Here is a 20574-nt window from a genome sequence, read left to right on the forward strand (position 1 = left end):
TAATCTCTAATGGTATAAATTGGGTAGAATTTGATTATTTATGGGGACGGCTCAACAAGAACTTGTTTACATTGGATTTGAAGGCTACCATGTTGTATTCAACAAGGAAGCAGGCCAGGGGAACAGTGTTCCACAGGCGGGCAGTTCTGGGAAAGGAGCTTTGTTTATGGAATCTGCGTTTAGATTTAGGCACAGATAGAGAGTGGGGGAAATTGTTATTAGTGGTTGTAGCTAGTCAAGTGTTTTTTGTGGAAGTTTGGCAAGGAGGGACCATAAATTGGAGCTCAGTCGAGCACTTGCTATGACAATAGTGATTTCCGTGGGAAAGATGTTGCAGGGAAGATAAAAGGGCATCATCTATTAGGTTTTGAAGCCGGTTTTGAACTTTATCTAGGCTGGATAGGGTATGGTGAGCAGCTCCTGCCCAGATGTAGCAACAGTACTTCATTATCTGCATCATTTTTTACCGTATCATTTCTTCTGGTTCCATTTTTTACTTAAAGTCATAATTATAATCTATACATTTTTGTTTTTCTGATCGTTTGAAATGAATAAGTATTTCTTTTATGATTAGTACCAGCAATGGAAAATTTAAGTTTAAACAAAAAACAATTAAAAGAAATCGAAAGAGTTGTTTTTGAAACTGAAAATGAAGATAAAATTATTCTGATTCCGATTCCCTAAATAGTTCTGATTTTTCCGATTCAGATTAATCATCCCAACAATACCACAAGTTAACCATATTCCATACAAATAAACTTCATTGTACATCTGACTTGTTCACCAAGTTTCAATTATAAATATCCAACAGTCTTTGGTTTACTACCATTCAAATATGTACTCCAAATATGCAATTCAACGTTACAAACTGGATACGATGAGCCAAATTTTCAGTAACTTTGACACGACTCTACTGGTGCTCCCAGATCAGGCTGTCTAAAGATATCGACTTCCTGAATTAAATGCACCTAATGTTATTTTTATGTTAGATTTTGGCAGGAAACCCCAGGAAAAAACATTTGATAAATTGCACACACGCAAATAGATTCCATGTGAAGAACGCGGAACTTTCCACTAGTGTCTAATGGAATGCATAATTTGACTCAGAAATATGTGAGATGATATCGGTCAAAGGATTGTAACAATAGACAATGGGAAATATCAAACATTCCAATAGGGAAAGAATGTTTATATAAATAAATTGTCACAAAGAGAAAGTGAGCAGTCGGTCAGAGAGAAGTGAGTATGTCACATTTCTTCATCGCCTGACATTCGACCCAGCCACGACTCACTTCATACGCCTTCAGAAATGTCAAAACATCAGTAATAATTTATAATCAAAGCTGATTTTTCGGTATGAAATAAAAACAATATATTTTTTATAGATCAACTGTGTTGTGTTTTACTCGTTGTCAGTGTAAAATATATTTTGTATCAGCGACAAAAGTAGATGTTAACAATTATATAGACTGGATAAACGCATTTTGAACAACCGGCCACAGAGAATATGTAACAATTGTTTCTATCTTTCCCTTTGCGAAACTCAATCATATTCTGCAAAGCCTGAGACAAAAGCAACAATTTCCCCCTACAGAACAAAACAACCAAATCAAACACCATGAATAAATATTTGAAGATATAAAGAACTTGAAGCATAAAATCTTTTACCAAAATGACTGGATTTGATATTAAATAACTCAGAAAGAGAAAGAGTTGATATGCCATAAATGACCAATCTGTTTTATCACTATATAATGATATTCTCCAAGTATGCACCTCTGCATTATGAGGAGCGTTCCAAAAACAATGCCTCCTATTTTTTTTATTGCATCCAAATGGATCAGAGGGGATTGCAAATTGCATTATTACGATGACTGAACTTATGCATTCATGACCTGAAAGTTTCATCTCTCTGTTGTAGATATTGATGGTGTAAGACTCTAAGAAATAATCCCTTTTAATTAGCTACTAAACCAAGATGTAAGTTTCGCTCAATAGCTCCACTTATCCTTGATCCTTATCATAATGCGGAATGGTTAGTAAGGAGAGATCAGGTACCGTTTTTTTTAGTCTTTGGTATGACAAAATAAAAAAATTTTAAGCAAAGAATCTCCTTCCTGAATGTATGGCGCTAGGGTATATGTTATTTAACTTATAGGGAAATCAAGTATTGTATTTCATCCATTTTTTTTCCTTCTTGTTACAGTCGTAAATTAAAGAACCGAGTGAAAGTCGAACCAGTTGTGACGACTCAACAGGAGCATCCACTTAAAATAGTTGACATGGGCAAGATGGAGGACTTCAACAGCATAAAACTTTCAATAGGTTTGTACGGAATTATTTATTCTTCCTTTATAGATTTTATTAGTATTATTTAGTTAGTTGTGCTCGTGACCAAATTCATCTGAGTCAGATTGAGCTGACCTTCTGCCTGACATGTAACACATCTTGAGCCAGATAAACTTGTTTCAGGTAGAGTAGCTGTGTGCTACCAAATGTTGCCCACCTTGTTCGACCTTACTTGTAAACCGTCACCATTGAGTGCCTTCCTGCACTGAATTGTATTAATGATTTATTTTCTCTATATTTTATTTCAGGTGCCCCACTTTTATTGGGAGTAAGAGAGACCTTATGCTTGTTTGTATCCCCCCCCCCCCCGAAAAAAATTATTTTGTTTCCATTCGTTTGGAAAACTCAAATCTTTTTTGTACCCTTATTTTTGTTATAGCAAAATAATAATTTGATTATTATTTGAAAATAACTTAAAAGTTGCTTGTTAAGAAATTTTTTTTTCTAGTTTTATGCCCAAATAAGAGCACAATGATTAGTATATTTGAACCTCCTTAATTGATTAATACATTTGAACCTATTTAATTGATTAATATATTTAGAAATCCTTTAATTGATTAATATGTTTGAACCTATTTTATTGGTTAATATGTGTTAACCTATTTAATTGATTAATATATTTGAACCTATTTAATGGATTAATATGTTTAGAACTCCTTTAATTGATTAATATATTTGAGCCTCTTTAATTGGTTAATATATTTGAACCTATTTAATTCATTAATATATTTGAACCTCTATGATTGATTAATACATTTAAACCTATTTAATTGATTAATATATTTGAAAGTCTTTAAGAAATTAATATATTTAAACCTCTTTAATTGGTAAATATATTTTAAGCTATTTAAGTGGTTAATATATTTTATACTATTTAATTAATATATTTTATCCTATTTAACTAATTAATATATTTTAACCTATTTTAATTATTAATATCTTTTAATCTATTTAATTTATTAAAATATTCCACCTTTTTAATTGATTAATATATTGTAACCTCTTTAATTGATTAATTTATTTTTAATTTCTTTAATTAATTAATATATTTGAACCTCCTTAATTGATTAATATATTTTAACCTATTTAAATGATTAATATATTTTAACTTATTTAAGTGATTAATATATTTTAACTTATTTAAGTGATTAATATATTTGAACCTCAATAATTGATATGACGTTTCTTAATTTTTGAGATGAGGATTGGTTAGTCATATTATTTGGATTCATCAGACTACTGTTCTCATCTTGAGTGTGATTTTTACAACGTTTCGGTCAATGTAACCTCCGACCTCCTTCAGGTGTATCTTGTCGAACTTGGGAATGTTTCTGTCAAACTCGGGAATTTGGACGGAATTTCGAGCGGAACACTTTATTTTCTTCACGGGGGAGCATGTTCTTGTTCTGTCAACTATGACTGGATAAAGGTTCTAAGTAATTTGCAATTGTATTTTTTCGGTCACCCACACTGAGGATCGAACCTTCAACCTTTAGGAGAATATCACTTTTTACAATTTATTTTTCAAAATACTCTAACAACTGCGCCACGGGTCCTTGTGGACAATTTTGGTACAAATTTTAGGCCACAAATATATATATATAAATGGAACGTCTGGTTTATTCAAAATCAATAAACTAGAAATTTACAATCCCGTTTTCTGTGAAATTTTATAACAGTGAATTTAACAAATAAAACAGAGAGATAATGAGAGATGAAGTTTTAAAATGATTAAATGTGTTTTATTCTTATAATTTAAAAATAAAACACATTAAACAATATAAATAAAATGTTGGTTTTGTTCTCGAAAAGAAATAATGAAAGATGAAGTTAAATATTGAATAATTGTGGAGACGCATCATCATATGCATCCGAGTTCAATATAAAATGTAAAATCAAACCAAAATCTTATTTGTGTTGTTCAATGTTTTAAATTTTAAATTATAAAATAAAAATTTTACATTATAAAATAAAGCACATTTAATCATTTTAAAACTTCATTTTTCATTTCTTTTTTATTTGTTAAACAACGTATTATTTGTATTGTTTAATGTTTTAAATGTTTAATTAAAAAACAATAATAAATTATAAAATAAAACATATTTAATCCTTTTATTTGTTAAATAATGTGGTTAATCTAAAATAAATTATACATAAACAAACTTACGGATATATTCCGGTGACGACCCAACGTGTCCCTTTTTTTTTATAACAGGGTTGTAGGCTATTTGTACAACTAAACGGCAAATCTACCCCCCCCCCAAATATTGTGACATTATACGTCAGTCGATTGTTGAGGTTTTGCTTTTTTTACCATAAATTGTTAGGTTTCTTAGCTTTCTTTTTTTTTTCCAGAAAACTTTTAACAGTGAAAATACACTTCTTTTTCTTCTCAGATCTTTCTTATTTATATTTATGTCTCGGAAGTAGAGTGAAAAGCACATCTTGTTTTTCTTTTATTAATATTATTGGAATCTTTTCTTTTTTTCCTTGTACACATTTTTGTGAATTATTCCATGGATTTCTGCCTTTGGATTATTATTATTCTTCCAATTACGGGATTTCCTTGGATTTTACTTGTACAAATGGAAATTCTTTTAACTTTCTTGAAGTTTTACATTTGGATTTTACAGTAACTGGATTTTTTATTTTCCACTAGACTATCCATTCATGTGTAATCACCTTTTTCTTCACCATATTCCCTCTGCTTAACTTTTTTTGTTTTCAAGTAAGATCTTTGACTTACTTGTTGTTTCATCAAATACTTCTGCATGCAAAATCCGATCCCGCATTTTGCTAATTCCTACCCACTGAGGAGAAGGAAAGTATTTCTTCGAAACTCCGCGGATTAAGGACTATCCATTTATCTAGTGTTTCCTTTTCAGATTAAATATGTTTTTAACTCATTTCAAAGTGTTTTTTAGCATATTTTATTAACTGTTTTCTCATATTATAAGCTCTATTTCCTATTTGGTTTTATCGAGCTTTTATATCTGGCTGAGATAATTTTATAAATATTAATTCTTTAATATTTATAATTCACTTTAATTTTACCATCTTGGATCATTTTGGTAAATTCAATTGTAATTTTCATTTTATTAAAATATATATATATACACACACACACACACACACACACACACACACATATATATCACATATATAAATGTGCCCTGGCAAAGCAACAGGGGAGACAAGCAAGCAAAAAAAAAAAAAAAAACTAAGCAAAATCTATCCCAAGCAGCAAAACTAAATCTGGCCTACCATGACACCATACATGTAGGCAAATGATATATATCAGATACATTTTCATGTCATACTCAGAAGTAGTTTTATTTTGTTACTATTCTGCTTTAGAGGAAACTTGAAAGCAATGGCAACTAGGAAATGACGCACACTCCTTCTTCAATTGATTATGAAAAAAAAAAAGACAAATTAATTTCCTAACAATAAATAAACAACAGCTTTGATTCTCTTTCCGAAACTTTGATTAGATTAAGCTGCTTCATTAATCTGCTTTACATCTCAAAAAAAAAAAAAAAAAAAAAAGAAAAGAAAAAGAAAGAAAGAAAAACGACATTGGATTAATAAACTGACTGATTTTTTCCCGTTAAAAATGCAAACAAAGAAATGATGAGTCAAGACAAAAATTAAGGCCATTCTTTATCTTTTTAACAAGAAAAAAAAAGAAGATTTCTGCGTTTAACTTTTAATTGATTAATTTTCTCAAACATTTAAATAAATTTAAGTAGTAAAAAAATGTAATCAAAAAAGGGTTAAAATTAAGAAATTAAAGAAATAATTTAGCGTAGAATTGCTGTGAACTAATTTGGTATTTTTACGATTTTACGACTTGTATTCATGGTTCTAATGATTAATTTTTTATTAAAAATGTTTCTTGGACATCGATTCTCTAGAAAAAATTTTTTTAATGAAATATTTGTGTTGGATATCAGTTTTCTGAAGGTTAAAAGAACCACTTGAATTCAATATTTTAAAACTTTATTGATTTTAATAAATAACTAGAGTTACTTCCCTTGTTGGAACTCTTCACTATAAATAGTTACTATGCTGTGTATGAAGTGTTATGAGCAGAATGATGTTTCTCAAGTCATATCGTGATTTTCTTACACTTGCTTTTTTTTATTTTTATTTTTTAACTTATATGGAACGGCTCATAAAAAACTTGTTTACGTTAGACTTGAAGACAACCATATTGTAGTCAGCTGGAAAGCAGAAAAACGGAAGACAATTCCATAGTCGTGCAGTTCTAAGAAAGAAGCTTTGCTCATGGAATCTACGCTTAAGTTTAGGCACAGATAAAGAGTGGGGGAAACTAGTGATAGTGTTTTCTGCTAGACGGGTGTTTCTTGTGAAAGCTTGGCGAGGGGGGGCATAGAATGGAGCTCAGCCGAGCATCTGCCATGAAAATAACGATAAAGCAGAGACAAACTCACAACATCTCTTCTGGGAGAAAGAGGTTGCAGGTAAGAGAAAAGGACATCCCCCACAAGGCTACGAAGTCTATTTTGAACTCTATCAAGGCAGGATAAGTCCTTTCTAGCATCTCCTGCCCAGATGTGGCAACAGTACTCCATCCTTGGACATACCTGGCTCTAATATAGATAGAGAATTGCATCAGCAGTGGGATATCTACCAGATCGATAGAAGAATCCTACCATTTTTCCAGCGGCCTTGGCAACGGATTTTATGTATATGTTCCATTTAAGATCAGGAGTAAAGGTTAAGCCTAGAAGCTTGTCAAAACATGAGGCCCCCTCAAGACGAGAGCCATTCATTTCAATTGATGCCAGATTAGGATCAGAGCATTGATGATGTAAAGATAAAAGCTTGGTTTTAGATGCATTAAAAGTAACAAGCCACCTCTTTCCCCATTGTACCACATTGCTTTTTTTTACTGTGTCAGTCTAGGGTTAAAGGGTTTGTAGAGAAGTTGTAATATTTTGAGTTGGCATCCAGGAAGCGCTAGCATCCTCAACTAGGTTCCATGATTTTTATGTGATATGCAAAATATAGCCTCCTCATAATGAATGACCGTCCTTCTGTGATGAGGAAACACATCCTTTGAGGTTACGCTGTTAATATGGCTGGGCAATACCAATTTTCCACCAGCCTTGTTTACAGAGACGTTGTATCAACCATATTTCCAATCTGATTTCACCATAATAATAATTCATCAATCCATCAATTATGCCAAGGCTGCTGCAAAGCAGGTGGACTTTTTCTACTATGCTAGAAAATTACATACCTGAGAGCATTTTATATTTTTACAAAGTCACAATTCACCCATGCTTGGAGTATTGTTGTCACATCTGGGCTGGTGCATCTACCACTAATCTCTCCTTCTTAGACAGGGTCCAAAAGAGAGACTCAAATCTAATAGGTCTCGCACTGCTGCCAAGCTCCAACCTCTGTCTCATCCCTGTGCCTGTTTTACAAGTAATCTAATGGAATGTGCTTTAATAATCAACTCGCAGCATTTGTGCCTCACTCGACATACCTATCCCTGACTAAAATGAAAGGCAGCAAAATCCCACCTCTTCACTGTTGACGTCCCTAGATGCCAAAAAGTTTACTCTAATAGCTACTTCCCTCAGACTGTTAGACTTTGGAATTCCGTCCTGTTTCTTGCTTCCTTAACTGTACTAAACTGTAGAAGTTTAAATGTAATGTGAACAGACGTCTTACTGCTCAACTCTTCAGAGTGTTTTGTTATACATGATCCCAAATAGCCCCTTAAGTTTCAAGTGGCAATCTGCCTTGTTTGGGGAGAAAAAGAGCCCCCAAAAAAATATAAACCTAGCATTGCTAAAAAGGTTTCTATCAGCAGCTGAACTTTTGTCTTTAATGGAACTGGACTGGTGTTTATATTCAACACTTTCACTGCCACTTCAAATTTCCTGTGAAGTCATATATCTATGGTTAAATTCAATCAAAATCTAATTTATAAAACTCATTCTGTCTGTCTGCCTCCATATTTTCAAACTCTATCTCCTCCGAAACTAAAAGTCACCGAGCAGCGCAAGAAGCCTCACAGGATTGGATTTTTTATGGACTGTTCTTTTATGGGTCTTTAGCCGGTTAAAATTGTTTTTAAGGGGTCAAAAATGGGTCAAAAATTGAAAAAATCGTTATACATTTTGTACATTCATCTTAGTTTATTTTTAATCAGTTCATATGCGTGTCATGTTGGTACAGTGGTAAATGCTGCAGTTTTGCTTTCGGTTTCGATTTCGATTCTAACTGATGGCACTTAAATACTTATTTTTTTACTTTTGAAATCATGATTCTATAAAATATAGACAAAATCTGCACAAATAAAAATATCATATTTATGCATATTTTACAACCAGGCAAAGCTGGGTGCTACCCCCCTTCACGCTAGTAAGATATAATCTCAAAATAAAAGGAGAATACCACCAGCAGGTGCAGAGTAAATATTGATAATTTTGTCCAGATTAAGAGGTGCTGGACTATATGTAACAAATTCTGAAGACAAGTTGTATCTATCTTCTAGACTATTAATGCTGAAACTAAAACAGATTCATCTAAAACAATAAATATGGTAAACAGTTTTTTTTTTTAAATTATGATGCAGCCGAGTTGAACAAATAATAGTAATAGTTTCTCATGAGCCAAGAAAAAAGGAATTGCAACAACAAAATCGTTTGTTAGAAAAATATAAAATACAATCTTATTTCTTGCTTTGTGTTGCATACTCCAATCGGCAGACAGAAATAGGGAGAGCAGGAGGTGGGCAGATTTCAGTGATGACTCGTGGCTACTATCGCTTTTTTAACTGACTCTTTTCTCTTTTGCCTCGCTTGTTTATATCGACCTGTTCTCTTGCAAGTGTTTAACCCCGACAGCTGTGAGGTCAACTATTTGACCTATTCGCCTCTGGTGACGTCAGTTTTGACAGGTCTACACTCATCACTATGTACTTTTAGCCTGCAGACCGTCTGCGTGCATGGAGTGTGTGTGTACAGTCTCAACATGCAACAAAACAAAGGGAAGTAACTCTTGTGCTGGTGTGTTTGGCCTGACGATGAGAGTTCTAAAGTTTTGGTTTCTAATAAGAATCATATTACTCTTTAGGGGGTTGGGCAATCGGAAAGGCAAATTATTGCAAAGGGAGATAATTATAGCCCAACAGACATGTTAACATTGCGAAACGCTTAAACATGTATTAAATAGAATTCAACCTTATCCTCGAGTGGCCTCTGGGCCTTGATAAGTGGTGATTCCTTTGTAAAAAAAAAAAAAAATGTAAATAGATTGGCTGACACTAGAGCGTTGACAAAACTGAATGCTAAAGAAAACCGTGAGTTTTCAACCCACATCCGACACAATGGAAGATTTTGCGTTTAACACAAATACCTCTTGACTTTGCTTGTGAAACAAATTTCTCCTTGGCCTTCGGGACAAGATCAAAGTGTAGCATCTGTTCCGGCAGATACTGCACTTAAGATAATTTGTACCAGTCAATGGAGGGGAAACCCTCTATACTGGGACAATTATTATTTTTGGTAACCAGAGTGACCCCTTTTAGGGGAGCTGGTTTTTACCTCACATTAAAAACGGCCTTGTGCCTAATTTGCTCAGTGGGGGAGCAAATAAATACCATCTGTTCTTCAGATCTACACTTCAATTTCTTGTTCTCTGTCAGTGGAGGAGAAATCCTTCACGATTGAGACAATTTTTATTTTTGTTCCTTTTCTCCACATTAAAAAACGACCCTGGTGTCTAACTCTGTCTCGTGGGGAGGCATTGTAAATAGGATCAAAGTGTAGTATCTGTTCTTCAGATGCTGCATTTCAATTTCTTGTTTTCTGTCAGTGGAGGAGAAATCCTTCACGACTGAGACAATTTTTATTTTTGTTCCTTTTCTCCACGTTAAAAAACGACCCTGGTATCTAACTCTGCCCCGTAGGGAGGCATTGTAAATAGGAACAATAACTAGGATTAACTCTAATCAAAATAAAATATAATTTCAAAATAAAGGGAGACTACTACAAACAAACTAGTCGATGCTATGCTACCTGCAGAGCCATTAGTTGTTGGACCAGTAAATTGCCTTTCACATTCCATCTCATTATTTTTATTTTAGATTAAAAGGCGTACCAGACCATCAGTTGTGGCAACTGTATTAGTGTACATTATTTATATTCGATTGTCTCCCTTATTTTTAGCTCATGTAATTCTGGCTTACCTGTTCTATTAAAGGTCGGTGCTTTATTTTGTGAGCTTCTCAAAATAGATGTGTGAAAGGGATGAAATAAATTTCTCTTAAATTGATAAGTAAAGGTCTACTTATGTTCAAATTGTTCCTTTTTTGCTCATCTTTTACTTCTTTTCCCCCTCCTTCTTCTCCCACTCCTTCTTTTTTTTACTCCTTCTCCTTGTAATCCTTCTTCCTCTATTTCTTTTCCTATTTCTTCTTTCTTTTCGTCTTCCTCTCATCTTCTTCCTCTTCTTCCCCTTTCTCTTTGTTTCTTTTTTACTCCTTATTTTCATCTTCCTCTCACTCCCCTTCTTTGTTTCTTTTTTTTTTTACTCCTTCTCCTCCACCTTGTAATCCTTCTTCCTCTATTTCTTTTCCTATTTCTCCTTTCTTTTTTTCATCTTTTTCAATTTCCTCCTCCTCCTCCGTTTTTTTCTTCTTACTCAATTTGTTTTTCCTTTTTCTTCTTCTACTTTAAATTAACGCTGACGATTTTATTCATGCAAAAAGGAAACTTTGCCAACCTAAGAGAGGCCAAATGCCAGACAATAATCATAAAATAACCAACACCGAAACTGATTCAATTTGATCTTAGCAACTACAATGGAAAGTTATAGCAATTCTTTTGCTTCTCAAATAAAATGAAAGAAAGTTATTTATCTCCTGTTAAACGAACCGCTATGGTGATCCCTTGCACTTTAATCAAAGTTGAAAACAAATCTCTAGATTTCTATTTTCCACACAACAATTCCAGTATAAAATTAGAATATTTGATATTCTAATTTATCAAGATTAGTAACGTATGGGCAGACAATTAAAATGAATTCTCATGTGGAACGTTGCAAAGTTCATAATGTAGTACGTTTACAATGCTGTATTGAAAAGTAAAATACAGTTAAAAAGCCATGGAGGGATAGAGACATTTCATTTATTAATAGTTTGTCTATGACAAGTTATAAATATAATAATGGCAATAAGTAAGACATAAAATTACATATGGAAGTACATTATTCCTATACAATAAAAATGCACAAATTATTTGTGTAAAAAGATAAAGAAATCTCATCTTATTTCTCGGCCACGTGTTCCCAACATTTTGTAGCCACAAGATTTAAGGAATGTTTTTTTTTGTTTGTATAAAAATTTACTGGCAATGTTGGGTGAGGGTCAACATTAAAACAAAGAGACATCAAGTATAATTATTTAAGTATTTGATATAACTTGATCAAGGATTGAAACTGTCTCCTGACTCATTATGAAATACTAACAATGGCACCAGATACAAAAGGTAATCAATTTTAATAATAATCAATATGCTATGGAAAAAAATTTTTTTTCAAATTTTAATGAAACATAAATTTTTTTTTTTTTCAAATTTTGATGAAACATAAAATTTGTTTTTTCAAATTTTAATGAATCATAAAATTTTTTTTTTCAGATTTTAATGAAACATAAAATTCAAATAAATTTTTATCATTTAACATCCTTTAAATGTCTTAACACTATAAAATTAAATTTTTTTTAAGCTCCCCAAATTCAGTCCCTTTTCATTGATTACTACAAGATGTAGGTGAGACCGCCCCTCCTTTTCTTGAATGGCTCCACTTACCCTTGACCCTCACCTTATAATCTTGAGTGTTTAGCAACAAGACATTAAATATGATTTGTTTAGTCTTTGCTATGGATTGAACCCTTGTGTCTGCATCTATTAATTAACACTAATCATTAAACTAAATGAACCAATAGCAAGTACTATGTAATTCAATATCAGATGCTCACATGAAGTTTATATTAACTTCATGTGAGCATCTGATATTGAATTCCACTGAAAAATAAATTCTAAAAATAATGCCTCCTATTTTTTTATTCCGCTCAAATGGGTCAGAGGGGATTGCAGTTTACATTGTTACAGTGACTAAACGTATGCGTTCATGACCTGAAAGTTTCATCTCTCTGTTGCAGATATTGACGGTGTGAGACTCTAAGAAAGTAACCCCTGTCATAAACGTGCATCAGAAGCAGAGATGTGTCATTGAATTCCTAGCAAAAATGCATTGAGAATGGTGGTGACTATATAGAAAATAAATTCTTGAGCACAAAAAAGGTCACTTTGTTTTAATGATACCACTTCCATATTCGTAGCTCTTCAACTTTTTGAGCTGAAAAAAATTACTTTTGGAATAACACTCATATGATAAAGTGTGCTGTGAATACAAATGCACAGTCATTGTTCTGTTATAGAGGAGGGGGAGTTGCAGGTGGCAGAGTTCGTTTTGGAGAGGACAGTCGGCTGTGAACTTGACGTGAGGATGACGTCAATAAAGACTGGATCCTGGGAATGACATAAAAAAAGTTGAAACTAGGGGAAAACAGAATTCTTGGGGATAGGTATCAGCAGAACTGACCGACATTTCAGAAAATGCATGGAGGAATGTTCTGACTTCATCTGTCCCAATAAAAGAGAGATGGCCAGACAATGAGCAGAAGCAGTGACTATGGGCAGGAAAGCAGACACATTACCTCTCTGCCATTTTACACCCCTCCACAACCCCTCCATGCTGTCAGTGTTGTCACTGGAAAATAAACATTATTTCTAATCATACATTCCTGTTACTCGACTAGTCTTATGAATAACACAACAGTTCATCACTCGTAATACTATTGAGAGGGCGCCGTTCTCTGAGAAGCTTCCAGAACCACACCCTCTCAATAGTATACGAATATCAAGAGACAAGAGCTAGCAGAACAACATCAGTCACCCAGCTGGCCAAGCATTTTGGTTAAGGCTGTCTCACAGATAAGGATGAAACAGCAAATAAGCCTGCCACAGAAATAGCAAGAAAGAGCTGGCAAAAATATACCGAGACCTTCCAAAAGATGAACCTTGAAGAATGGAACCAATATCAGCATGCAAATTATTTTCTGGGGGAACTCTTCCAGGAATACATAGACAGTGAAGACTTCTTGAAATGACTCAAGAGGGGAAACCTCCACCACGATCAGAAAAGGGTTATAATGGCTGCTCAAGACCAGGGATTGATGACCAATGTATTTTGCTGATTTTTTTTTTTTCTTCAGAGTATTGATTGATAATATCTGATTTTTTTTTAAATATTGAGCGATAATGTCTTTATTTTTTTTTTTTTATTCGTTCATATTTTACTGATTTGATTTCTTCCAAATATTGATTGATAATGTCTTTGTTCTTTTTTGTTCGTTTAAATAATCAGCAGCAAATTTTCATATTTTGCTGATTTTTTTTTTCTTCAGAGTATTGATTGATAATATTTGATTTCTTTTTAAATATTGAGCGATAATGTCTTTATTTTTTTTTTATTCGTTCATATTTTACTGATTTGATTTCTTCCAAATATTGATTGATAATGTCTTTGTTCTTTTTTATCGTTTAAATAATTAACCCCAAATTTTCATATTTTGCTGATTTTTTTTTTTCTTCAAAATATTGATTGATAATATTTGTAATTTTTCTTTTTTTTTGTTGTTTAAAATTTTTGTTGTTACTTATTTTATTTATTTTTTCAGTAAAATTTTGAAACTGAATTGATTCCAAATTTTATCTTTTTATCCTCAGAGCCGGGGCCAACGTGTGGCTCGGGTAGTGTTTTTGGTCGGAAGCCTAAAATAAATAAGAACCACAACAACAACAAAGATAAGAAATCAAAGTAGCTGGGTTCATCATTTGATCTGGGTTTTGTTTTCATGTGTAAATCTTTCCCTTTTTCTACCTGTGTGCATGTGCTGATTCAGAAATTACTTCACTGCTGTTAACGACACCAACAAAACAAACCTTCATATATTATTTTGTATTCATCATAAATTACATTGGAATCTTTTCAGAGAAACCTTCGCAAAATTGGATTCACAACTCCTAAAATATAGTTTTTATCTTTTTATTTTACAGTATAAGAGAGTCGGTAGAACAAGGGGCATAACTCTAGTCTAGATAAAAAAATGTTCCCCCAAAAGGAGATAACTTTGCGCCATACACAAGAAATATCAATGTCATAAAAACAAGAGGGCAGAACAAATACATTGAGGACATTGCCAAGGCTGCTGCAAAGAAAGTAGGTTCCCTTTACCGTGCTATAAAAATACCAACACCTGAGAGTATCCTATATCTCTACAAAACCACCATTAACCCATGCATGGAGTATTGTTGCCACATCTGGGATGGTGTCTCAAGTTTCTCTGCCTTAGACAGGGTCGAAAAAAGAGTCTCAAATCTCATAGGTCTTGCATTATCAAACAAGCTCCAACCCCTGTCCCATCGCATCAATGCTGAATCCTTGTGCCTGTTTTACAAGTACTTTAATAGAATGTGCTCTGATCAACTCATAGCATGTGTGCCCCCTCTATGTACATATTTCCGACTAGCCTGACAAGCAGCAAAATCCCACCCCATCTGTTGAGGTCTCTAGATGCTGCAAAGCCTTCTACTCTAATAGTTCCTTGCCTCTGTCTGCTAGACTTTGGAATTCACTCCATTTCCTGCTTGACTGTGCTACTAGTACAGGTAATTCTACATGTTAGTCCATGATTGCACTGATAGAGTTCAAAATAGACTTTGTGGCCTGGTGGGAGATGTCCTTTTCTCTTCGCTGCAACCTCTATTTCACAGAAGAGATGTTGCGAGTTTGTCTCTGCTTTATCGTTATTTTCATGGAAAGTCTTCGACTGAGCTTCAATCTATGGTCCCCCCTCGCCAAACTTTCACAAGAAACACTAGACTAGCTGAAAACATTATCAATAATTTTCCCCACTCTTTATCTGTGCCTAAACCTAAACATAGATTCCATGATCAAAGCTTCTTTCTTAGAACTGCACGCCTGTGGAATTGTCTTCCGTTTTCCTGCTTTCCAGCTGTCTACAATATGGTTGTCTTCAAGTCCAACGTGAACAAGTTTCTGATGAGCCGTTCCACTTAAGTTAACAAATTTACCGAACTTCCATTACTATCGATTACTATATTGTCCTTTTGACTACTCTACACTCTTTAACCCTTATCCTTGAGTGGCCTATCGGCCTTGATAAGTGGTGACGCCTATGTAAAAAAACAAAAACAAAAAACATGTAGAAGTTGAAGTGCAATATGAACACACATCTCGATGCTTAACTCCCTGCACAGTCCTCTGTAGACATGGTCCCAAATCGTCGCCCCCCCCCTTTCATCCAAGTGGCAATATGCCGTGTTTGTATTGGACAACGAGTATAAAAGAAAGCAGCATTTTTTTTTTATGGAAATCGCTCTGGACAAGATATGAAGCCACTTGATGTAAGGTTTGATTAGTTGGTTGGTTGTTTTGTTTTACGGCATATCAACCCTTTTTGAGCTATTTAATGCCGAATCCAGTTATTTTTGAAATAGCATTCATGTTGCATCCAGTTATTTTGTAGAAGGTTAGGGTTAGGGTGAGCATCCAATTATTTTGTAGAAGGTTTTTATTCTTTGAGCTCTTTATATCTCCAATCGTTAGTTTGTAATGTTTGTTTTTTGTTTGTTTTTTTTAGGGAATTTTATCGTTTTTCTCCTTTGCCTGCAGAACATGAATGAGTTTTGTTATGGGAGAAGGAAAAGGGTTACAGTATTAATTTTTTGTACATTTTAAGTTAGGAAACCAGTCAGGAGGTGGGGATAGAAAGAGAAAGGGGAAATGGGAAGAAGGAAAAGGGGGAAAAGGTGGGTTTTTGTTTCTGGTTTTGCAGAACACAATTAAGTTTTGCAAAAGGAAGTAGAAAAACAAAAAGCATCAATGTTAGGTGCATTTCAGGACAGGAAGCCAATATCTTCAGACAGTCAGATCTTGTAGCGCCAGACTTGATGTAAGGAGCTCAAAAATACTACTTCATAGGAAAAAATACTACTTCATAGGTAAAAAAATACTACTTCATAGGTAAAAAATACTACTTCATAGCTCAAAAATACTACTTAATAGATCAAAAATAGTTCATAGCTCAAAAATACTATATCATAGGTCAAAAATACTACTTCATAGCTCAAAAATACTTCATAGGTCAAACATACTACTTCATAGGTCAAACATACTACTTCATAGGTCAAACATACTACTTCATAGGTCAAACATACTACTTCATAGGTCTAACATACTACTTCATAGTTTAAAAATACTTCATAGCTCAAAAATACTCATAGCTCAATATTACTATTTTATAACTCAAAAATCCTACTTCATAGCTCAAAAATCCTACTTTATAGCTCAAAAATACGTCATAGGTCAAAAATATTACTTCATGCTTAGGAAAGATTAAGATGTTGGTTTATGTTGCATTTAAACTTCTGCATGTCAGTACAGTTTGGGAAGCAGGTAGCAGGAAGGGAATTCCAAAGGCTAGCTGTTCTAGTGAAGAAGCTATTAGAGTAGAAAATTTTCTGACATTTAGAGACCTCAACAGTGAAGGGGTGCGATTTTGTTGCTAAGCAGGTTTGTCGGGATATGTACGTTGAGGGGCCACAAGTGCAATGAGTTCATCAGAGCACATGCCATTAAAATACTTGTAAAACACACTCACATAGACACATATTCTGTCTCAGTTAATAGAAGCAAAAAATCAAAAATAAGTACATATTTATATATTGTTACTTTACTTATCCTATCAACAATCCCTGGGCATCCAATCCACACTCACATAGGTCCATAGTCCATTTTACTTGTTAGTAAAATAAAAAATTTAAAAAAAAATAATAAATTAGTACATTTCGTTTCTGAATTTTTTTAGATGAGGATTGGTTATTCATATTATTTGGATTCGTCGGACTACTGTTCTCATCTTGAGCATGATTTTCACAATGTTTCGGCTAATGTAATCTTCAACCATCTTCGATGTATCTTGCCAAACTCGGAAACTTGGAATTTTGAACGGAACCTTTTATTTATTCCATGGGGGTAGCATGCGCTCGTTCTATTAGCCATGACTGGATAGAGGTCCTAAGTAATTTGCAATTATGTTTTTAGTTGCCCACACTGAGGATTGAACCTTCAACCTTCAGGAGAATATCACTTTTACAATTGATTTTTCCAAGTATTCTAACCACTGCGCTATGGGTCTGCAAGTGTGGGCGACCGAAAAATACAATTACGAATTACTTAGGACCTCTATCCAGTCATGGTTGATAGAACGAGAGCTTACTATTCTCATGAATTAAATAAAGGATTCTGTTCGAAATTCCATCCAAATTCCCGAGTTTGACAGAAACGTTCCAGAGTTCAACAAAGATACACCTGAAAAAGTTTTTTTTTTTTTTTTTTTTTTTTTTTTTTTTTACAAAGGCATCACCACATTATCAAGGCCCAGAGGCCACTCAAGGATAAGGGTTAAAGAGTGTACAGTAGAAGTTGGTCAATATAGTAATCATTAGTAATGAAAATTTGGTAAATTTAATAACTTATATGGAACGGCTCATCAAGAACTTATTTACTTTAGACTTGAACACAACCATATTGTAGTCAGCCGGAAAGCAGGAAAACGGAAGACAATTCCACAGGCGTGCAGTTCTAAGAAAGAAGCTTTGTTCATGGAATCTATGTTTAGGTTTAGGCACAGATAAAGAGTGGGGGAAATTATTGATAGTGTTTACAGCTAGACGAGTGTTTCTTGTGAAAGTTTGGCGAGGGGGGACCATAGATTGAAGCTCAGTTGAACACTTTCCATGAAAATAACGATACATCAGAGACAAACTCGCAACATCTCTTCTGTGAGATAGAGGTTGTAAGGAGGAGAAAAGAAAAGGTTGGCAGTTACATTGACCGAAACGTTATGAAAATGACACTCAAGATGAGAAGAGTAGTCCAAATAATATGAAATTAGGACCCATTTAACATCATCGATATTAAATACAAAAAAGCTTTTAAAGATGAGAAAGATGTAGTTTGCTTGGAGCATTGTGTGTAGTGTATAAGGAGTTTTTTTTTAAGGTTATGACTATGCAGTTTTATTTATTATTTTAGAAATACACCGTTGAGTAGGAGATAAGGTAAAAGGAATAAATGACAATATTGAAACTTATTTAGTTACCAACGTAATATATCAAACCAGATGGTGTTATTGAATTTTCAAGGTAGATCTCATCTTCAGAAAAAAAAAATCTATGTATAACCACTCGATAGAGCTGTGTTTATGCTTGGAGCCAGAAGTTGTAGGATGGCAGTAGCAAAGGTTCGCCGAGATTCCTAAATTATTGTTGAAGTGTGGTACGGCATTTATGTTTGATTAGCAGGGTGACCCGACGTTACCTGGAATTGAATGATGATCAATGAATGTTTCACACTTCCATATTTTTATTCAATCAAATCGATTGATTGCCTGCTCTTATTAGGAACCCATCATAATGCACCTGGAGGAAGCTTCAGATGCCTCTCACAGTGACTAAGTTCACAATATATTGTAGTCTACATTGCACTGTAGAGAACCTGTACTGTTTATTTTATAAAATTATTTTTAAATTTAATGGCTTGCATTAAAGTTTAAAATGCAAAAGTCAAGTATCATGTTTCAATTGTGCTCTAAGCAGAAACATTCATTTCAAACGCGCCCCTGTCATACCAAAGAACCTACTGTTGATTTTATATGCCTGACCTTACTGCTTGTGAGGTAATGTTGGCTTGAATTTAAGTTTAAAATGAAAAAGTCAAGTATCATTTTGAAATTGTGCTTTGGACAGAAACATTAATTTCAAACGCGCCTCTGTCATATCAAAGAACCTACTGTTGATTTTATATGTTGGCCCTTTCAGTTTGTGTGGCAATAAAACTTCTCAAATGCACTTGCTATGTTAGGCTGTATAAGATGTTAACCTTTGGTTAAAATCGCCTGTTCCTTCTTTTATGAGATTATATAATCATATGTATCGGAATGTCTTAGATAATACTTATTGAAGACATTCCGATACAAAACCTATCTAAGAATACTGCCAGGCACATCAAGTCCGTTTGTGTGAAATTTCCTAAAAATCGATCCAGCCGTTTTCGAGTCCATAGGGAACAAACTTATCAGCACACAGACAAAGTTTCTTTTATAGTAGAAGATAGAGATATTATGAAATTATAATATTTTATCAGTAATAATACTATTATCGTATGATTCACATCGATGTAATTTTTAATTATTTTATAAAGATGTTTTATTTTAATAAAAAAAAGTAAGTAAATTATCTTTTCATGTTTTTACAATGAAAATGTGTCAAATGCAATTCCTCATTTCAAATGACTAATTAAAAACAAAAAAAAAAACTTGAAGCAAAATGGATGTCAGCCAAAAATGGAAGCGGTGCATTCGATTAGTCTGCATGCTGCATGTCTCTTCTTGTTTCCTGCAAGTCTGTGATTCAAGTTGTGCTTTTAACGGACAGAATAGAAAGAATGGAAATTAGATTAAATGTGCTCAGAATTTTCCTTGGAGATTTTTATCTCAAGTGTTATAGACAGTTATCAGATCGAAATTGGAAATAATTTAGTCAAAATGGATTCTGGGCACGCACGCACACACACACACACACACACACACACACACACACACACACACACACACGTGTGTGTATGAGTGTCATACTCATATTTCAAGAGGCCTATATTCATATAGACACACAAACACATATAGATATACAAGCTGGCAGCCCGGCGTTGCCCGGTCGTACAATACGCTTAAACATGATATTTTAATTCATGCAGATTGCGTATGTATTATTATAGAATCAAGCCTCTATTGAATATTACAAAGAATAATTCGTCCAGTGGACTAATTCACAAAAAAAAAAAAAAAATGAAAAAAATAATAATGATAATGTTGTTCATCAAATTTCACCTGCGTTTGTTTACAATATCACGTCAGCTGATATTTAGGCTTGATTATGAATGCCCTGGAAAAGTAACTTCTGCTTAATGTTTAGTTTTAAAAAAATGCAAACAAAGAAATGATTTGCAGCGATTTTAAATGGTATTTTCTTT

General features: G+C 33.6%; 1 protein-coding gene across 4 annotated transcripts in view; it reads left to right on the forward strand.

Moving 5' to 3' along the window:
* LOC145297802 (protein CFAP276-like) overlaps nucleotides 1–20574 on the forward strand; it is a 92756-nt gene that overhangs the window by 40065 nt on the left and 32117 nt on the right. For all 4 annotated transcript variants that reach the window (XM_080144091.1, XM_080144092.1, XM_080144094.1 and 1 more), the window contains exon 3: nucleotides 2207–2325. In XM_080144091.1, the coding sequence (XP_080000217.1) occupies nucleotides 2207–2325 (119 nt within the window). The remainder of the gene's footprint in view (nucleotides 1–2206; nucleotides 2326–20574) is intronic.

Source organism: Euprymna scolopes, chromosome 18 (assembly GCF_053919585.1).
Source record: "Euprymna scolopes isolate OS-2025 chromosome 18, ASM5391958v1, whole genome shotgun sequence".
NCBI classification, from domain to species: Eukaryota; Metazoa; Mollusca; class Cephalopoda; order Sepiida; family Sepiolidae; genus Euprymna; species Euprymna scolopes.